At 42.6% G+C, this 22566-nt stretch overlaps 1 protein-coding gene across 1 annotated transcript in view; it reads left to right on the top strand.

Annotated features, from left to right (window-relative positions):
* Positions 1–22566, top strand: part of PLCD1 (phospholipase C delta 1) — a 209470-nt gene that overhangs the window by 152023 nt on the left and 34881 nt on the right. The window contains exons 8-13 of the mRNA XM_073630034.1: positions 1612–1761; positions 8450–8623; positions 8807–8963; positions 14357–14473; positions 17007–17185; positions 22133–22265. Of these exons, the coding sequence (XP_073486135.1) occupies positions 1612–1761; positions 8450–8623; positions 8807–8963; positions 14357–14473; positions 17007–17185; positions 22133–22265 (910 nt within the window). The remainder of the gene's footprint in view (positions 1–1611; positions 1762–8449; positions 8624–8806; positions 8964–14356; positions 14474–17006; positions 17186–22132; positions 22266–22566) is intronic.

The following is a 22566-nucleotide window of genomic DNA, read 5'->3' on the forward strand; positions in this document are numbered from 1 at the left end:
TTTATGCAGTGTTATATTGAAGTGTTCAACGTAGGGATGCACCAATACCTGTGCTGATGCCGAGTACTCTGACGAGTACTCATGAAAATGCTCCCGAAACCAATACTTTGCAGTGCGATTTGCGGCCATACAAAATGAATGGGCGCAAATCGCACTGCAAAGAATCACCTGCTTTTTGAACAGGAATATGGTTTGATTCCTGTCCGAATCGCATGTGGTTACCCGCACTGCTCCTGTGTGAACCCAGGCTAAAATCACTATGACAAGCCTGGATTCACACAAGAGCGGTGGGGAAGCCGCATGTGATTCGGACAGGAATCACACCATATTCCTGTTCAAATAGCATGCAATTCTTGCAGTGCACCTTTCATTTTGTATGGACGCAAATCGCACCGCAAAGTACTTGACCGAAAGTATCGGTACTCATACTTGCCGACTTAAAAAAACGATATTAGTGCATCCCTAGTTTAAAAGTATAGTTCACCTTTACCGAAAAACTACCTATGTGGGTAAAGGGCAATCTGTAGATAAAAAAGCAAATTGTGTAGCTTTGACCAAAGTTGAATAATGCCCTTGCTATAGATGTGGGCCATTTAAGTGCCTCCTAAAACTCCCAGAGATCACATCATCCCATCCTGCCTTGTTGCTAGGACATTGCTAGTATACTCCTAGCTCTTACTGATACCTCCATCACAGTGAGCTCTTTCTCTGATTCAAACCCCCTCACACACTCTTTCTCTCCCCTGACATAGTAGCTGTGAGCTCAGTGTTTGAGAGCTCGCTCCCTGTGATGGTGGAAGTGGGCAGTAACAGCTAGGAGGCACTTAGCAACGTCCTAGAAACAAAGCAGGACAGAATGATGCAGTCTCTAGGTTTTCAAACTTCAGGAGGTACATAAATGGCCTACACCTATAGCACGGGCATTATTCAGTTTTGGTCAAAGTGGCATTGTTTGTCTTTATCTACAGGGGTCCCATACCTACATAGGCAGTTTTTGGTAAAGGTGAATTATGCCTTTTAAGCTTTGAGTTATTATACCTCTGCCTTTTGCACCTTCTGCTAGCAGCAAGTTTCACTTTGCAGTAGTGGGACTCATGATCTATAGCACTGCAATGTTCACCATAAACTGTTTGCCATCAATTAGCAGATTCTTCTGTTGAATGTAGGGATATACCCGTGTACATTTTGGATACTCTAGAACAGTGATGACAGACCTTGGCACCCCAGATGTTTTGGAACTACATTTCCCAAGATGCTCCACTACACTGCAGAGTGCAGGAGCATCATGGGAAATGTAGTTCCCAAACATCTGGGGTGCCAAGGTTCGCCATCACTGCTCTAGAAAATAGCTCATGTCCTTTTTTTCTACTGTCCGTATCTTGTTGGGGAGATTTCCCTTCACTTCCTGTCATGGAGACATAACAGGAAATTAAATCTTTCCAAAATTAATAGAAATCCCCTCTAATGCAGTAGCCTCCAGGACAGGTGTCCCCGCTTTAAGACTTCTCATCACCCCCTGCTCCAATAATGTAATCGCCTTGTTGTAATATGTATGAGCATTTGAATAGCACTGTGCCATTTTTTTTTCTCTCGCTCTCTTTCCTCGTGTAGACCTCTCCGTACCCAGTAATCATCTCTCTGGAGAATCACTGCACTCTGGATCAGCAGAAGACAATGGCCAAGCACATGAAACATATACTGGGGGACAAGATGCTGCTGATGCCTGTTGAAGGAAGACTAAAGGAGTTCCCATCCCCAGAGGTTGGAGAATTGTCAGAGTGTTGTATAAAAATGATCAAAATAAATGATACTTTAAAGAGGAGCTCCAGGCCCCACAAAAAAAAAAAAAAAAGTCACCAGCTTCAAACACTGCTGATATCTGTAATGGCAAAGTTTACCTACTCCACTTAGATGCTTAACGATATATACCATAAGTGATTACAACCTTGTCTATATAAGAATCAACCAATGTGGTTGCAGCTATAACCCAATGAAATCAATAAGGAAATGATAATGTTGCTAAAATACAAAGATCTAATTTATTTATACAGAAAAGAAACGTTTGAATAATCAGATATTACCAAATATAATGTAGATGATACAAATACATACAGTGAAGCCGTGATGTTACAAATACAGTTTTGCCAATGGACAAAGATAATTTAATCGCTTGCAACTAGCCGCCGCAGTTGTACTGCGGTAACATGGCTCGGCTGCGTGGATCGCTGTTATGTTACGTCGCTTCCTCTTTTGGCCACTAGGGGTGCGCGCGCCCGTTGCTCGCCCCCGGAGCCAATGCGAGTGCCCGGCGGTCGCGATGACCGCTGTGCTCCCGCGATCGCTCATGACACGACGAGAACCGGGATCTCTGTGTGTAAACACGGAGATCCCGGTTCTCTGAGGGGAGAAGAGACTGATCGTGTGTTCATACAAAGTATGAACCCCAATCTACCTCTTCCCCTAGCTAGTCCCATCCCCCCTTCAGTTAGAACACACACCAGGGAGCACAGTTAACCCCTTGATCACCCCCTAGTGTTAACCCCTTCACTGCCAGTGACATTTTTACAGTAATCAATGCATTTTTATAGCACTGATCGCTGTATAAATGCCAATGGTCCCAAGAATGTGTCAAAATTGTCAGATGTGTCCGCCATAATGTCGCAGTCATGGTAAAAATCTCAGATCGCCATTACTAGTAAAAAAAAAAAAAATCATAAAAATGCTATAAATCTATCCCCTATTTTGTAGACGCTATAACTTTTACGCTTATTGCGATTTTTATTACCAAAAATATATAGAAGAATACATATTGGCGTAAACTGGGAAGAATTTTGCTTTTTTAAAAAAAAAAATGGGGATATTTATTATAGCAAAAAGTACAAAATATTGTATTTTTTTTCAAAATTGTCGCTCTTTTTTTTTTTTTTTGTTTATAGCGCAAAAAATAAAAACCACAGAGGCGATCAAATACCACCAAAAGAAAGCTCTATTTGTGGGAAAAAAAGGACATCAATTATGTTTGGGTACAGCATCGCATGACCGCGCAATTGTCAGTTAAAGCGACGCAGTGCCGAATCACAAAAAATGCTCTGGTCTTTCCGCAGAAAAATCTTCCGGGCCTGAAGTGGTTAAGTTACACACAAAGAAAGTAAAGGGAGTACAGTAATGGAAATACAATACACAGAGACCTTATGTTTTTTTTTTTTTTTTGTTTTTTTTACGGTGCCAAAAAAAGGTGCACACACATAAAGGGTGAACACAAAAAAGTGCAACGGGTACACAGACGTGCCAATGCCCTGAATCCCCCGCGGCATTAGGCTCCAGACGGGGACAAGGGTACTTACAATGGTCCATCTGTCCGAAACCAGACGGACCCCGTTCTCTGGAGGACCTGCCGAAACAGACCCACCCAAGTACTAGGTGAGGCTCCCCCAAAGGGAGACCCCATGAGAGAGGGCGAACTAAGCCAAAAGGCCATTTCCACCCCTTCCCAAGACTTTCAGGGCTGGCCCAAGGACCCGCATCCCTACTCGTCACAAAGTGCAACAAACCATGTACAAACATAAAAAGACAAAAAGTGACAAACATAGGCATCAATTAAATAAAATAAAGTGGGGAAGGGATAGTGAAGAGGAGAGTGAAAAAGGTGGCCATTGTGTGAAACAATGACCAGGCCCTCCGGCCAGGAATAAAAAATTCCTCTGGTCCCAGCCAAAAGGCCCAGCCCAAGAGGCAGGTGCTAAAAAAGCGTGTTCTATAGTGCAGTGACCGTGGTGCCTCAAATCAAAGTGACTGCCACTGACAGTGATTTTTTGGCACCCCTGGACTGCCACTCCAGGGGCACATACTCCATAGGCTTTCAAGACCAACCCTGGCCAACGGCCCAGATCACAGCAACCCCCACTCCAGGCAGAAAGGCATGAAGTTCAGGGAGCTTGGTGAGAGCCCTTTACCATCAGGCTCCACCGTCGTTCCCATCACTCCTTCCTAATTACATTTGGGTAGAAACTAACCACTCCCCCCCCTCCCAAAGGAGGAGTAAGCGTTCTCTCCCGAATAACTCTCCGTAGCTAGAGCTACCCCAATCTAGGCCAGAAGGCCAGGGACCCGACCCTCCAGCCAGACCCAGATTCAGCACCCATTCTTACCAGGAGCACTCTTCCAGACGGCTCTGACTCAACCATTGGCCGGTCCCCAGTCTGTCGGGCAACTCAGCATAGTCCCTGCTGAAGACCGCCCTTCCAGGCACTATAACACCATTGGAATTGCTGGGCCTTCCCAACGAGAGTGCCAACGCGCCTCCTCTGGAAACTGATAATAACAGATACTACACTTGATCTTAGCCAAAAGGCTGAGACCTTACGTTACCATGCTTGCAGGAAGGGCACACCAAGAAGAAGAGACAGTGTGTAGCTCTCTGTACTGCTTTTATAGCCCCCTCTGCCCCTACTCCCACCCTTCCAAGTTTCACCCCCCCGGAACCTTGTCATTGGTCCAGAGTTGCACCAAATTCTGATTGACAGTAATTTAAAGTCTCTTTGGCTACCATGCTCAAGAATCAGAACTTCCGGTGCCCCTCTGTATACCATTTGTTTATGGTTGTTAGGTGAGCAACCCTCTTTGCCAAGTGGTTGTAAATTCCCCTGCCAAACTTTACCGCATGTAAAGTGTTTTTTAATCACTTACTTGTAGGTGGTTTAAAAAAATTTACAAACTGCACTATTTAGGAGAAATCGCCAATATGTTTCAGTGACGTCACTCGCGCACGCTCGTTTTGTCCCTGATGGCACACTCCGCAAGACTGGCTTGGCTACACTTTTTGTAGCTGCTGACTTTTAATAAACGCAAAAACGGGTGGAACTCATCTTTAAGGGAAACCAGCAGTGAAGCCTCGTGCTGTGCTTTGTGAATGGCTGGCTGCAGTGGAAGAGGTTGGGGGTGGGCAACTTCTGGCTCAGGTCAAAACCAGGTACCTGCTCCCCCTTAAAAGGTGGCAAATGTGACAGCGTAAGGGGGGGAAGAAGAGGCAGACAAGCAGAGCTTCCCCTTTTGGGTGGAACCTCGCTTTAAGGGGGATTTAAGCCGGGCTTTACCAATTTGTGCCAGCCCTAGTAACATGGACGTTCTGGAGTGAATTTTTGTCCAATACGGAGCACTGACACTCCCGGGTCTGGAGCCAAATTTTTTTCCAGCCATTCATAATTGTATCCAGTATGTGTTTGGTTTCCTAGAACACAATGCTGTCTGCTGCAAGTTTCTGAATCACCATTGCTGACTCACATTCACTAGACTGTTGCACATCGCAGGCAGGGTTTTGTGAGTAAACAGTCAATGCTATAATGCTAAAAGGGAGTATAAAAGCAAATGTCCAACTAGAAATCTAGTATTGGAGACTCTGCTCATACACAGAAGAAGTCTTGTGTCATGGCAGTAGTCTCACATGGCTAGGGCCAAACATATTCTACATAGACTGACCTTGTGGACCAGACTGAGCCTGTCCTAATAATAATGATACTTTATAACTTTGTAAAATGTTAGTACAGTATAACACTAAAAAGAACGTTCTTTTTAGATATCTACTAAGTATAAGAAACAAACTGAAATGTTATATATAAAACGTTCTGCATTCCACTATACCTCTACATCTACATTTGCCTGATTATCAGATAATCTGATCCAGATGTCAACTGGCATTTAGGAAAATGAAGGAACAAGAAATGGGTAGATTGTGTTCTCCAAGCTTGCCACCTAGTGGTGGAAATAAAGGTGAACATTTTGTAACTTTTCTCTCTCCTTAGCAAATCCTATAAGGAATATCATTTACGTGTGTTATCTGGAAATAATTGTGAAAGAGAGAAAGTTTAGCTCATTTTCAATTAACATGTATTCTGAGTTATTTATACAGTGTATGTATGAAAGGAGTTCACATTCTACAAGATTTATCTTCATTATTTGTATTTTTGTATTACATATGCTGATTTGTAGAACAGCCACTAAAGCTTCCAGTGGTTTAGTAGAGCTACTGTGACTCTCTTAATTGAACTGTCGAGACAAAAAAAAAAAAATCTCTGACAGGCAGTGCATTGTCTTTAATAAGTCATCTGGCTCATATACTTGCATTGTGAGAAGGAGCAGGAAGAAACCTCATTGTGCAAAATTTGTAAATTAGAAGACAGAACTAATTAACTGTTATGGTTGTAAAAAAAAAAAAATATATATATATATATATATATATATATATATATAATTTTTTTAACACATATTGATTAGATTATATTCATCAACCTTATCTATGGTGATTACACAAGCCCTGTATTATGAAATAGATGTATGTTTGCAAATTGCTGACCTTCCAAAATAAATGATCACGATCTCTGGTTTCACTAGTTTTTGAGTCACTGACCCAGGTCAAGTTTCCTGTAAGTGAAGTCAGAGAAAAGTCAGAGCTCCTCTCTGCTTGTTTGAACTGGGTAAGTGGCTGATGAATAATTGATGCCAATAGATCAGAATTACAGCCCCTTTTTCCGAAGTAAAAGTAAAAAATGGGAACTACCTTAATCCCCTCTGTACTGGTTTCCTTTATTGCTAATAGCACCACAATTGCAGAGTTTTCTTTTTAAATCTCTTCTCATTTAGGATATACCCAAAAGTATATAAAGTTTCAGTTTTTACTTGTGGAATTGCCGTAGTGTCCCAGTCCTATTCCCTTTTTTGTAATCTGGTGATCTGAGGGACCCCTGCTTGTGTGATGCAGGAGCGCTATTCCCACAATCTCCTTGCTGTCTCTCTGATGCAGAAAACCTGATATGAATTCAAACATCGGATTTAAACCTTGGTCAATCATTGGTTTGAATATGGTTGGTAATACGAGATGTAGATTAGGAGACTCATTTAGCTTCCTCCCAGCACTTTGGAATAGTTGTATTGTGATAAGTAACAAAAGAATCTGAGAAAAGTAACAATAACACATGGGGGACATGCAAACTGTGGTCAAACAGTATTCCAGTCATGAGTCATATGGAACTTTAACTGAGAGTGAGTCCAAAAGCAAACAGCTTGGTGTGTTCTCTCCATAGGAGTCCCTTAGCACCCTGTGTCATGGGTGCACCTTGTTGCAAAGATGTATTTGCAAAATAAAGTGTTTTTTTTTATCCATTTCCGTGTGTCCTTGGGTTATACCGGGGCAATGGCTGCAGCTGCAGTCATGACCCCTGTATCCATTTTTTCTGTCGGCGATGCTGAATAAAGTAAAAGCAATCCGAGCCGCTAAATAGCTGCTGAATCGATTTTACATGTGGAGGATGGGGTCCCTCTCGTAGCCTTCCTCCACTTTCCCAGGCTCTTCTATGCCACTGGGGAGCCCAGGACTGATGCCGGCGGTATCACAATCCTACTATAAAGATGACTGAGGATTGGAACTTCCCCAAACATCTCTATGGTCTAAGAAACCAATAGTGATGAGTATTTTTTCACTTCCGATTTCGGCATAATGTTAACAGGTTGTTACTGTCCTGTGAAAGCATCTGATCAAACCAGTGTTGGTTTGATCAAATGCTTTTAGGGGCAGAGAAGACCCCAGAGCTCTCAGTTAAGAGGACCTGCTCTGGCCCCGTTGTTCATCCCTTGTGACAGCAATAAACATTAAAGAGACCGTGTAAAAAGAAATAAAATACTGATAATAATAAAAAAAGTTTATGAAACGCCCACACGCTCCGCCCGCCCCCCCATGCTCGCATGCAAGGGCGAACACGCACCTGGATCCCACATGCATATATGAATGGTGATCGCATCACACGTGTGGAATCATTGCAAATGTCAGAGCGAGAGCAATCATTCTGACGCCAGGCCTCCTGTGTAACTCTAAACTGGTAACCTGTAAAGACTTTTAAACTGTCCCCTTTGGAGATTTTTAAGTACTATAATTTGTCGCCTGTCCACAGGCGTATGCAATTTTAAAGCGAGACATGTTAGGTATCTATTTACTCAGCATGACATCATCTTTTATATTTTACCAAACAATTGGGTATTCTATTGTGTTTTTCTGCATTAATTTTTTTTTTTTACACTTCTTCTTAAAATTATTTTTCCATAAAGATTGCGTTTGAAAAACCACTGTGCAAATATCGTGTGACATAAAAAAACATAGAAACGCCCATCATTTTATTCTAAAGGGCCTTTGCTTAAAAAATAAATCAATAAAATAATAATAATTTTGGTGGGGTAAGTAATTTCAAGTCATTTTATTTTTTTCTAATTTTCTAGCACAAAAAGCAGATTTTTACATTTTATGTGAGACGTGTCAGAATAGACTTGGGAAACAAGTGGTTATACTAATGGCAAGAAAAAAAATTAAAACCTGTTTAAAAATGTTTTTAAAAAAAATTAAATTAGCCCAAATTATAGTTTGCTCTTGTGTAAACTCTGATTCACTTTATTATTTATTTTTCAGCAACTAAAAGGGAAAATCCTAGTGAAGGGTAAGAAACTGAACAAGCTAGAAGACAGCCTGAAGAATGGTGTCAGCAACGGCACCACAGAGGCCGATGATGTGTCTGATGAGGATGAAGCCGCAGAAATGGAGGATGAGGCAGTCAAGTCTAAAGTGAATGCCAAGAAAAGCACAGTAAGCTATCTGTATTTCAGTGCAGACCTTGTGTGTATATATATATATATATATATATATATATATATATATATATATATATATATATATATATATATATATATATATATACATTGACATTTTATTATTTGAGGGAATGTGTGTGCTTTGCAGTGCCTAATGATGTCAACGTTGTTATTTTAGGCTGCAAAGCTAAAGCTTGCCAAAGAGCTGTCTGACACCGTAGTCTACTGCAAGAGTGTGCATTTCCGTGGCTTTGAATATGCAGCAGAGCACCAGGCCTTCTATGAGATGTCTTCCCTCACTGAGAGCAAATCTCTGAAGCTAGCCAATGAGTCAGGTGAGCTCAGGGGTTATACGGATAAATGGATAAATGGCAACCACCCCAATCTATACCTAACCTTTACAGGAAGGGGCTTTGCACATTACGAAAAACAGAAAATTTCCCAGCACACTTACCATCTAACCTGCAACAAAACCAAATTAGCCCTTTCTAACCATTTATGTTAAAACAGAGGTTTTAGTTGCACACATTTGCAAATACACTATTTTACCAAAAGTATTGGGACGCCTGCCTTTACATGCACATGAACTTTAATGGCATCCCAGTCTTAGTCCATAGGGTTCAATATTGAGTTGGCCCACCCTTTGCAGCTATAACATCTTCAACTCTTCTGGGAAGGCTGTCCACAAGGTTTAGGAGTGTGTCTATGGGAATGTTTGACCATTCTTCCAGAAGTGCATTTGTGAGGTGAGGCACTGATGTTGGATGAGAAGGCCTGGCTCGCAGTCTCCACTCTAATTCATTCCAAAGGTGTTCTATCGGGTTGAGGCCAGGACTGCGCAGGTCAGTCAAGTTCCTCCACCTCGAACTCGCTCATCCGTGTCTTTATGGACCTTGCTTTGTGCACTGGTGCACAGTCACTTTGGAACAGGTAGAAGCCATCCCCAAACTGTTCCCACAAAGTTGGGAACATGATATTGTCCAAAATGTCTTGCTATGCAGATGCCTTAAGAGTTCCCTTCCCTGGAACTAAGGGGCCAAGCTCAACCCCTAAAAAGCAACCCCACACCATAATCCCCCCTCCCCCCTCCACCAAATGATTTGGACCAGTACACAAAGCAAGATCCAGATAGACATGGATGAGCTAGTTCGAGGTGGAGGAACGTGACTGGCCTGCACAGAGTCCTGACCTCCACTCAATAGAACACCCTTGGGATGAATTAGAGCAGAGACTGCGAGCTAGGCCTTCTCGTCCACATCAGTGCCTGACCACACAAATGCGCTTCTGGAATAATGGTCAAACATTCCCATAGACACACTCCTAAACCTTGTGGACAGCCTTCCCAGAAGAGTTAAAGCTGTTATAGCTGCAAAGGGTGCGCCAACTCAATATTGAACCCTACGGACTAAGACTGGGATGCCATTAAAGTTTATCTGCGTGTAAAGGCAGGTGTCCCAATACTTTGGTAATATAGTGTATATGTGAAAGCCACAGTACCCTGCCAAGGCTCCTCTGTTTACTGTTGTCCTAAGTCTACAGTTTTAAGAGTCCAAGTTGATGCATTTATAGCAGTGGATAAATTAAGGGTAAGTTTGCCTGGAGGAAGCCCAGCTCTGGGGTAAGTAATAAATCCCTCTTCTTTTAGCCATAGGCAAATCAGGGACAAGGGTCATTTCTATGCAGGCATGCTTCCATTTCCTGGTTTGAGGCAGATCTGGGATAGCCAATGGAGAGATTGAGGTCTTGCATGAACTCTCTAAATCTTACCCTTCATAAAATGTTGTAAATATTTTTTTTAAATCAGGTAAAAATGAATTATTGCATATTTCCGGTATGTAGTCTTCTAGTCATAAGATGGTACTCCAGTCTCATTTTTACATTTATAAGCATGAAGCGGGAAGCTTGTTGGACTCAGGAATCATTGAAGCGTCACAGCAGTTACTCATCCCTTATCAGACTACGATCCCTTTCACACAGGCGCCTCTGGACAATGGATTCTGCTTGCTAAGCAGGGGATCGCTCCGCTAGACCCCGCTGAGCAGGCGGATGACAGGTCCTGTTCGCTCCGCTGTACAGAGTGGACATGGACACAGTCCTTTCTTATATGGGGGAAATCAGATGGAAATGGCCTGCATGTCCGTTTTCATCCAATCCACCAGACGGATGGAATATAGGAACACCATGCGCCTGGATTTTGCGGGCAGGATCGGATAGCGGCGCTTCATAGGGGAGACTGCAAGGTCTGATCACGTCCGCCTGAAAAACTGACAGAAGGACCTGATTGGACAACCCGTGTGAAAGGGCCCGAAGGGGGCTTCACGGCAAGATTCTCTGCTGTGCTGTATCTTTAGATAATGTTATGTTCAGCAAACTTTTTATGTGTGTTAAATGTTTTTTGCTAAAGAAACATATAGACAAAATTAACTATAAAACAGTTAAAAAAACCTCTAAACAGAAACAAAATATATTAAAAGAAACTGACCCAAAACCATAATGATTTATTATTCAATGACAGTGAGGCCTCTGTGTATTGGCTGACAATTTAATTATTAATGGTCAATGTCTGGCATTTATCACTTATCTTCCTAATGACAAAGATAATCCTATTTTAGGTGTCCATTTATGAAGCAGTGAAAATTTTTCACTGCTCCATTCTCCGGCATTCACAGAGGAGATCGTTCTCCTCTGGATGCCAGTTTATAAAGCAGTGTAGATCGCTTTCTCCTTTGGAGGAATGAAGCATCTACAAACGCTTCAAAGTGGAAAACGCCCCCTGATACTGGAGACATAATGAGATTACAGTACCAGAAATTCACTGAAACAGAGATATCAGTTTATTAGGCAGTGATAAGTTATCACCGCTCAGTACATGGACACTCCCGGAGGAGACCATCCACCTAGTTAACAAAATATCTGTCCCCCTACAACAAGTAAAAAAAAAAAAAAATATATATATATATATAATAATTTACACATTGACATGGCAGCAGGGGGTCATAGTGGGTTTGGGGGGTCTGAACGAGTAAGGAGGAAGTCAAAAATCTTCCTCCTTTCCCCAGGATTCTCTCTTCACTCCCCAATTCTCCACCTCTGAGCTAGGGAATCAGGAAGAGTGAATTCTGCCTCAGATCGTCAGTGAAGTGCTGAGATCGCAGCTTCAAAAACTGGCCGTTTCTGTGTCATTCAATGACAGCTTCTCAGTGTGTGGAGATAATCGGGTGGGGAACTTGTTCTCCCCCGATCATCTGTTTAATAAAGCGTTAATGGACTGTGATCAGCAGTGATCCTTGGGATCACCGCTAATCACAGTTTTATAAACGGACACCTTAGTTAAGTAATATCAATTGCTGAAGGGTACCAGCAATATCTCATCCAGTATAACTACAAATACTGATTCTTATATTGGATATTATTCATGTAAACAGCCGGATTTGCCATGACCAGTAAGCTGGATTTTGGGATAGAGCCAATTAATAAAAACAAGTTTTATAACTTTGGGGTTTGCTTTGATATGATTGTAACACCATGTCCTTTAAGGCCTGGTTCACACTTATGCGTTTTTGGTGCTTTTTGCAGAAACAGACTACAGTCCATTTAACATGGTTTCCTATGGGACATGTTCACATCTATGCTTTTTTCAGCTGCTGTGTTTTTGGAAAGGGTCAGGCAAAACAATGCGTTTTTGGTTCTGTAGACTTTAATGAAGACGCTGCAGAAAAGCATGTAGCCCGTTTTGTATGCATTATTAACATATTTTTAGCGCTTTTTTAAATCTGCCCAACAACAAATTGTCCAAAAAAAGCCTAAAAAAACAAAATGCATGAAAAAACGTATGAAAAAAGTAAAGCAAAAAGCACTGCAGAAACGGATCAAAAGTGAACTGCATAGGTGTGAACCAGGCCTAAAGAACAAGTTCAGGATAATAGAAAAGGAGAATGTTTTAAAATGATCAGCTTCTAAAATAATATAACAACACAAACTTTCATTGTGGTGTGAGAGCAGCCAATATGTTGCAACTACAATGCATCTGGAAAATATTCACAGCGCTTCACTTTTTCCACATATAGTTGTGTTGTTACAGCCTTATAAAAAAATGGGTTAAATTCAGTATTTTCCTCAAGATTTTACAAACAATACCCCATAATGACAACATAAAACAGGAGTTTGTTTGTTTGCAAATTTATTAAAAAGAAAAAAACGAAAAAAATCACATGTAATCACGTAAGTATTTTTGAGTATGATGCTACAAGCTTGGCACACCTATTTTAGGGCAGTTTCTCCCATTCTTCTTTGCAGGACTTCTCAAGCTCCATCAGGTTGGATGGGCAGCGTCGGTGCACAGCCATTTTCAGATCTCTCCAGAGATGTTCAATCGGGTTCAAGTCTGGACTCTGACTGGGCCACTCAAGGACATTCACAGAGTTGTCCCAAAGCCACTCCTTTGTTATGTTGGCTGTGTGCTTAGGGTCGTTGTCCTGTTGGAAGATGAACCTTTGCCCCTGTCTCAGGCCCAGAGCACTCTGGAGCAGGTTTTCATCAAGGATGTCTCTGCATTCATCTTTCCCTCGATCCTGACTAGTCTCCTAGGTCCTGCCACTAAAAAAAATCTCCACAGCATGATGTGGCCACTACCATGCTTCACTGTAGGGATGGCATTGGCCAGGTGATGAGTGGCGCCTGGTTTCCTCCAGACATGACGCTTGGCATTCAGGCCAAAGAGTTCAATCTTTGTTTTATCAGACCAGAGAATTTTGTCTCTCATGGTCTGGGAGTCCTTCAGGTGCCTTTTGGCAAACTCCAGATGGGCCGTCATGTGCCTTTTAGTAAGGAGTGGCTTCCGTCTGGCCACTCTACCATACAGGTCTGATTGGTGGAGTGCTGCAGAGATGTTTGTTCTTCTGGAAGGTTCTCTTCTCCCAACAGAGAAACGCTGGAGCTCTGTCAGAGTGACCGTTGGGTTCTTGGCCATCTCCCCGACTAAGGCACTTCTCCCCGCTCAGTTTGGCCGGGCGGACCGCTCTAGGAAGTGTCCTAGTGGTTCCAAACTTCTTTCATTTAGAGGTGATGGAAGCTACTGTGCTCATCCGGACCTTCAATGCTGCAGTAATTTATCTGTACCTTTCCCCAGATCTGTGCGTCGATACAATCTTGTCTCAGGGGTCTACAGACAATTCCTTGGACTTCATGGCTTGGTTTGTGCTCTGACATGCACTGTTGACTGTGGGACCCTATATAGACAGGTGTGTGCCTTTCCAAATCATGTCCAATAAACTCAATTTACCACAGGTGGACTCCAATCAGGTTATAGAAACATCTCAAGGAAAATCAGTGGAAATAGGATGCACCTGAGTTCAGTTTTGAGTGTCATGGCAAAGGCTGTGAATACTTATGTACATGTGATTTTTTTTGTTTTTTATTTTTAATAAATTTGCAAAGATTTCAAACAAACTTCTTTCACATTGTCATTATGGGGTATTGTTTGTAGAATTTTGAGGAAAATAGTGAATTTAATCCATTTTGAAATAAGGCTGTAACATAACAAAATATGGAAAAAATGAAGCTCTGTGAATACTTTCCGGGTGCACTGTAAATCTGTATCTAGTATGCACATCTTAGGTTTAACATAAATACTGTAAGATAATATTGGTAAAATATCTAGGCTGTGCTTTTTTGCATCCCAGTTAAAGTTCTCTGTATTAATATATTTGTACTTGTCTTACTTCTAAAGCAAACAGTTTTATTCGACACAATACTCGACAGCTTACCAGGATATACCCTGATGGCATGAGAACGGACTCCTCCAATTACTCCCCTGTAAATATGTGGAATGTGGGCTGCCAGATAGGTAAGTCATTCTCAGCCAGGCTGTGAGTGTCCAGTCTCTCTCTGTCTTCAGCCTTATACATAAAAGGGATTTCCCATATGAAAAATTATAGGGGTCTCTACAATTTACAGCCCCCCTCTAATCGACAGGTTTTTTTTATATTTCTTGGCAAATGTCTTTCAGTTAAATGTAGTTCAGTGAGTTAAAGCGGAGTTCCACCCAAAAGTGGAAGTTCCGCTTTAAGGACTCCTCATCCCCTTACATACCACATTTGTCATGTCATTTTTTTTTGGGGGGGGGGGGGGGTACCTAGTTTTGGCAGGTACCCAGCTCTCACTTCTGCTCAGGCCGTTTAGGCAACTCGAGCGGGTTCTACCCTCCCCTCCCTGCAATCTTCCGGGACACATCACAGGTCCCAGAAGGTTGCCTGGCCATTGAGCAGGTGCAGCGTGACCCGCACATGCGCAGTGCACACCCAGCTGTGAAGCCACAAGCTGTCACAGCCGGGTGTCCACACTTGATGTCAGGGAGAGAACCGAGGGTTCAGACGGCCGCATCGCTGGATCTTGGGACAGGCGAATGTGTCTGTTTATTAAAAGTCAGCAGCTACACCATTTTGTAGCTGCTGACTTTTAATAAACACAAAAAGGACTTAAACTCCGCTTTAAAGAAGAATTTTGATTGGCGTTTAGCGGTTACAGTACTTTGTACATTTTGCCTTGTTGTAAACAAGCTGAATAAAGCTTATTTCTGAGTCTATGAACATGATCACTCAAGCAGCAAATGCAAAGGATTGGCCCTGGTCGCAAAATGCCTGCATCCAGAGGCAATCACTTGTATGAGATCGCTGCATGAGCAATTACATGCGAGTGACTAGTATTAGCTTGCTTTCAATGGGGCTGCCTCCCACAGCTACAAGTGTGAATGCACCCTAAGACTGGAGATGAGTTACTGGCCAGATCACCAGGTGCAAATAAATAAAATAAAATCTAATGCAGCCACCACATTTAGGCATTGGTAAGCCTAGTGCAAATTATGCTCAGTACTTAAAATTTTTATTGCCACCCATTGTCACAACATTGAGATGTCAAGTGAGAAAAAAAATCATAGACTACTTCTGTTTAACCACTTGCTGACCAGCCGCCGCAGTTGTACTGCGGCAGAATGGCTCAGCTGAGCGAAACGACGTTATGTAACATCGCTTCGTCCTGTGGCCGCTAGGGGCACGCGCGCCCCCTGCTCGCCCACGGAGCCGATGTGAGTGCCCGGCCCAGATCACCGCCGGGCTCCCGCGATCACTCAGGGCACATGGAGAACCGGGATCTATGAGGGGAGAAGTGACAGATCATCTGTTCATACAGAGTATGAACAGAGATCTGTCTCTTCCCCTACACAGTCTCCTTCCCCCTTCAGTTAGAACACACACTAGGGAACACATTAACCCCTTGATCGCCCCCTAGTGTTAACCCCTTCCCTGCCAGTGACATTTTTACAGTTTTCAATGCATTTTTATAGCACTGATCGCTGTAAAAATGCCAATGGTCCCAAAAATGTGTCAAAATTGTCCGGCGTGTCTGCCATAATGTTGCAGTCCTGATAAAAATCACAGATTGCCGCCATTACTAGTAAAAAAAAAAAAAATTTATAAAAATGCCATAAAATTATCCCCTGTTTTGTAGACGCTATAACTTTTGCGCAAACCAATCAATATATGCTTATTGCGATTTATTTATTTATTTATTTTTTTTTTACCAAAAACATGTAGAAGAATACATATCGGCCTAAACTGAGGAAAAACATTTTTTTATATATTTTTGGGGGATATTTATTATAGCAAAAAGTTAAAAATATTGCGTTTTTTTTCAAAATTGTCACACTTTTTTGTTTATAGCGCAAAAAATAAAAACCGCCGAAGTGATCAAATACTACCAAAAGAAAGGTCTATTTGTGGGGAAAAATGGACGTCAATTTTGTTTGGGTGCAACATCGCACGTCCGCGCAATTGTCAGTTAAAGCGACGCAGTGCCCAATTGCAAAAAGCGCTCTGGTCAGGAAGGGGGTAAAATCTTTCGGGGCTGAAGCGGTTAGTGCTGGACAAACGGCAGAATGCTTAATGTACATCTATAATTACTGTTTTATTTACAGTTTTGTAATGCTGTACAGCCAATTGTGTGATTTAAACAGTACACAGCCAGGCAGATGACACTCTTGTTTCTCGGTTGTAAAATATTGTCTGCCAGGTCACCTCTCAACCTCTGCTGCATTTTTCCTTCACTGTAGTGCAAATCAATTCCAAGTCCTGTAGGCACTGAGACTGCTTAAAATCCTAGTTTGGTACAAAGTACTGGAATCTGCACATTCAACCATCTAAACAGTAGACAAAAACCTTTTATACTCTCTACAAACATGATTTAAACCTGTTCACTTACATCTACATTTTACATGCCATTTATTATGCAACCCATTTCACAAAAGGGAAACTAAAATTGGAATGCGAAATAAAGACTGTGTTTTGACAATTATAAATTTATAAAATGTTGGGTGTACTTTACAGTGGCTTTGAATTTCCAAACCCCGTGTGCAGAGATGGATGTTTACCAGGGCAAATTCCGCGATAACGCGTTTTGTGGCTATGTGCTGAAACCCTCATTCCTGCGATCCAATCAGTCTAAATTCAATCCAAAGTCTATTCAGGATGGAGAGTGGTGGACCCCTAAAAAGCTTAATATCATGGTAAGCTATGTATGAACTTGCCTCAAAACTACCTCTTTTTGCAAACTTTAAACAAAGAAGTCCTGCAGTTTAGATTGCATTCCCACTGTAACATCCTTCAAAGGCTTAGGCTGGCTATACACACATAGGTTTTCTTTTTTTTTTTTTTATCATTAGCCTGAAGGAAAAATTTCAGATTCCTCCATCCACATTATACAGCGCAGATAGACAAATTTCCCACTGTGGCAATTGGGGGTTATATACGAAAGGCAAATCCACTTTGCTTTACAAGTGCACTTGGAAGTGCAGTCGTTGTAGATCTGAGGGGGACATGCAAGGAAAGTAAAAAACAGCATTTTTGCTTGCACATGATTGGATGATAAAATCAGCAGAGTTTCACCTCATTTCAGGGCTTTCCCTCAGATCTACAGTGATGTGCAGCGACTGCACTTACAAGTTTGTCTTTTGTAAATAACCCCCCATTGTATCAGCTGCCGTCTGAACAGCTGTTTATCCAACGATTTTCAAATCAGCAATTTCAGTTTTTCACGCAAAGGATGTTGGGGGGGGGGCGACAGGGCCATCCACTAAAAGAACATTGGCCAGTTCATCAGGAACTAGTCAAAATTCAAACAGTGTATGGCTAACTTTATACATGAGTGTGTAGTAATATTGATGTGCATGCTAAACAGGAGCTTTGTCTTACCTGACATCTTCAGTCTTATTCCATTAGTATGTGCTACACTGCAACCAGATGTCATTTCCAGATATCCCTCTCAACCTGCAAAAACTTACCCCCCACCCACCTATTAAACACAACTAGAGGATGATCAAATGAAATGGAATCAGTATACAGAGGTTTAATTCTTCTGAGATATTAAAGGAACACTCTAACCACTATGACCACTTCAGTGATTTTAAGTGGTCATGGTGGTAGGAGTCAGTATGTGCAGTGTTTCTGCTTGAAACAGGTAAGGGGGCTGAGAGAGAGGGGATGGTTGAGAGAGAAACAAGGGGGGCTAACCAGGCGGCTGAGAGAGGGGGGACTGACAGAGAGAGCAGGCTCAGGGACAGGGGGTTCAGAGAGAGGGTGGCAGAGAGAGAGAGAAGTGGGGCTGAGAGAAGTGGGGCGATTGACAGAGAGATGGGGGGCTGAGAGAGGGGCTCAGAGAGAGGGTGGTGGACAGAGAGGGGGGCTGAGAGAGAGAGAGAGGGGACTGACAGAGGGTGACTGGGAGAGAGAGGGGGCTCAGAGAGAGAAGTGGGGCTGAGAGAGAGGAGGCGATTGACAGAGATGGGGGGCTGAGAGAGAGAGGGGCTCAGACATAGGGTGGTGGACAGAGGGTGGTTGAGAGAGAGAGAGGAAGGGGGGACTGACGGAGAGGGGGCTGAGAGGGGGGTGGCTGACAGAAAGGGGGGAGATGAGAGAGAGACCCCTAGCCCTGTCCCTATCCGCAGTCCCCCCTATCCCAGTTTGTATCTGCAGGTACAGGTCTGTGTCAGTGTATGATGCCCAGTACCTTCTTGATCCGGGAGGTGCTCTGCTGCTTCTTCCAGCAGCTCCCTGGCAGCTTGCACCTCCTGTGTGTCCTTGTCTTCCACTGCTGATGCTGGAGCAGAGATGAGGTTGGAGGAGACGTAGTCCAGGCTTTGAGACTCCGGGGATGCTTCTGCGCGCCACTTCGGGGGACATGGAGGCTGTGAAGCTCTTCTCTCTCCTGGGCTCCCAGCTGCCCTCATTGTTCACCTTCCACACAGGTGTGGCCTTCTTCTGCAGGGCCGCCCACTCACCATGTGGGGGTAGATGCCCGCACTATGCTTCCGCTGACATTATAGGCACTTCGGCCCCCCTGTGGTCCACCTGCCCAGGATCGGCCCTGCAGCCGGGCTATCATGCGGCACTTGCGGGGGGTCAGGGAGCCGGAGTGCGGGAGATTCCGACATCTTGCGGGAGACTTGGGATGTCTCCTAGATTGTAAGCTCTAACGAGCAGGGCCCTCTGATTCCTCCTGTATTGAATTGTATTGTACTTGTACTGTCTGCCCTAATGTTGTTGTAAAGCGCTGTGTAAACTGTCGGCGCTATATAAATCCTGTATAATAATAATAATAATAATGTCTGTATTTTACAACTGTAATATGAAATCTTATTGGTTGCTACTGTTTTTATAAACTGGCAGAGAAGAGTAGGTGGTGAGATAGGTCTGTCCTTAAATTACTTTTGTGACACTTGGACTCAAACTCCTTCAGATGACAGAAGGGAGTGCTGTGTCCCTTTGTTTCCTTTTCTCCATAAAAAAAAACTGAACAATTGGTTATGAAATGGAGAATACATAGATCTATACGCAAAAAAATTATCAAAAAAGTTATCAAAAACGTAACCCCCCCCCCCCACAGAAAACAAAAAACATGTATCAATTATACAGGAAAAAAAGGCAAACTCTGTGGACCACTTGGTCATCTTTTGATTGTTACTTTTTTATGTTTCTATTAATTTTTCCAGCATGTAGTAAAATTCCTTTGTATGTCAATATTTGGATCTGATGATCTAAATTTTTACTAAGAATTTAATAAGACTGGAGTATTCAGAATTTGGCGTAGCTGTGCGTATCAACCAATCTAGCTTGTTTTTATGAAAAAAAGTTCTTGCACTGCTTTTTACTGATTTCATTGCAACTTGCATAGACTTCTGTTAAATGAAGTTGCAAACTGCAATGAAATTGCCAGTGAAAATCGCACAGATTTGAAATCGTGTTGCAGTAGTGCAATTTCAAAGCCACACTGGTGTGAATGGGGGCTTATTGTCAAAGCTTAATTGAAATAGCTCAAGTGAGAAGCTAATTGGTTACTACACACCCCCCACACCCCTCCGTATATGGCCAAAAGATGTGGACACCTGACCATCACATCTATGTGAGTTTGCTGGACATTCCATTCCAAATCCATAAACTTTACTATGGAACTGTCCCACACCTTTGTCACTACAACAGCCCCCATTCTTCTGGGAAGTCCTCCCACAAGATTTTGGAGAATTTGTGCCCACTCAGACAAATGAACATTTATGAGGTCAGGTAGTGATGTTGGACAAGGAGACCTTGCTCACAATCCGCATTCTAGTTCATTCCAAAGTTGTTCAATAGGGTTGAAATCCAGGCTTCCTGCAAGCCACTCGAGTTCCTCCACACAAAACTTATTAAACCGTGATGATATGAAGCTGGCTTTGAGCAATGGGGCACAGTTATGATGGAAAACAAATGGGCCTTCCCTAAACTGCCACTACAAGATTACAAGTGCACAATTATCTAAAATGGTTTTGTATGCCTTAGTACTAAAGTGATACTAAACAGAGTTAGTTGCCGTAATTCATTCTCATAAATTGCCGTAATTCATTCTCATAATTTGTGCATATCATGGAGCTATATATTTTTTTTTTATATCCTTTCCATGTTATTTGTCATCTGGAGGGAAAGATCCTTGAGAGATACTTCTATAAGTCTGCTGATGTATGCTCTCTACAGTGTGCGTCTGTGTCTGGCCAGCCCCGATTGGTGCTGTACCAGTCACATTATTAAAAAAAGTTTCAGAAGAGCACAGCTCATTGAAATAAAATCCAAAAAAGTGTTAAAGTGAAAAAAAAAAATTATATATATATATATATATATATATATATATATATATATATATATATATATATATATATATATAATATATTGTAGTCCCTTGATAGGATCAGCAATATAAACTTGGTGAAAACACCAGTGCAAAGCTGTGCACAAAAAATTGGTGGTGACTTGAAAAGTGAAGAGGTGATCCAGTACAGTGCTCCGGAATCATCCACCGCACCCCTGTGAAATGGACACTCACCAGAAAATCTGGCTGCCTTTACAGCACCAAACATGCACATAGTGTAGGTCCGCCATCTGTTGTGGGGAAGGCTGTTCAGCAACTCGCACCATCCAGCTGTAGCTGTAGTAAATAAAGCTCACTGGCCAGATGAAGTCTCCATAGTGTAGTATTACTTTGGTTACTTCTTGGTCTTCAACAAAACGGCATTTTAGCTTTTAATACTACACTATGGAGACTTCATCTGTCTTCCAGTGAGCTTTATTTACTACAGCTACATCTGTGGCATTTTTTTTTTAATGGTTATGTCATTTGAATTTTTTTATTTTTATGCTTTCCCTTTACCCACGGCCGTCACACCCCTGACTTGACAAAGCACATGTGCGCGAAATGCGTCATCATGGCACAAGCTTCTCCTGCATTCCACGCTGGTTTGACTGGCAGGTCACTCGCGTCAGGCCCTTCCACCCCCCTGATGGACTCCGGCTTAGCTCCCAGCGTCCACAGCCTTACACCATAGGTGTGCTGCATGATTACGGCGGATTATTATAGACATTAGCCCATCTTCATCCATGTATACTGGCCTGGTATCGTATGTATTGTAATTGTTCTGAATAAACTGTTTAGCCTTTACTTCGGCTCGGCACTGTTTGGAGGCTCCACATCCCCATTGAGTTCCAGATGGCTCTGTCTGCATCTCTCCTACCCAATTCACTCACTCCATGGCTTTTTATGACTGCTGCATCAGATTGGCTCTGGGGCAGTGGACAGTGAGTTCCCCCATAGGGCTAGCGCCTGGAACATTGATGTTTTACATAGTGTATGCTGTAGTGATTATAGGTGATCACACACATCCTAGGTGTATACACTGCTACATCTATTTATGTAGAATGCACAACCCTGTCAGAACACAAAACAGAAATTTTATGTGCACTGACTTTTTATATTATCTAAAATTGTCAGCAATTGGAAGGATTTCATATTGTATTGGGCAATCCCTGAATCTGACAACAATCTGTCACAGGTCATGGATTTCCCAAACCCGTCCTCTATATCTGATTTTGAGTGCTGCTACTTTCACTGTTTTTATTTAGATTGACAGGTCAACTTTTTTATTTCTGTTCAGGTGATTTCAGGTCAACAACTACCAAAGCTGAACAAGAAGAAATCTTCCATAGTGGACCCCTTTGTTTCCGTGGAAATACTGGGTGTTGCTCGAGACAATGACAAGAAGCAAACCAAAGTCAGAGATAACAATGGTAAGATAATTCAATAAAGCATGAACAATGCTTTTCTGGTGGTAGCTCCCTTTAAATCTACCTGCACCTAATTCAGTCAAGCATTTGCACCATGTCATACTTACCTGCTGTGTGCATTTGGTTTTGCACAGAGCATCCCGATCTTCCTCTTCTCGGGTCCCTCGCCAGTGCTTCTGGCCCCTCCCTCCTGCTGAGTACCCCCAGAGCAAGCAGCTTGCTATGGGTTCCCCCAGGCAGGCTCGCTCCCGGCCACTGCATGTCCATTCACAAACAGAGCCTTGGCTCGGCCCCGTCCCTCACA

This window comes from Aquarana catesbeiana, linkage group LG05 (assembly GCF_042186555.1).
Source record: "Aquarana catesbeiana isolate 2022-GZ linkage group LG05, ASM4218655v1, whole genome shotgun sequence".
Lineage (NCBI taxonomy): Eukaryota > Metazoa > Chordata > Amphibia > Anura > Ranidae > Aquarana > Aquarana catesbeiana.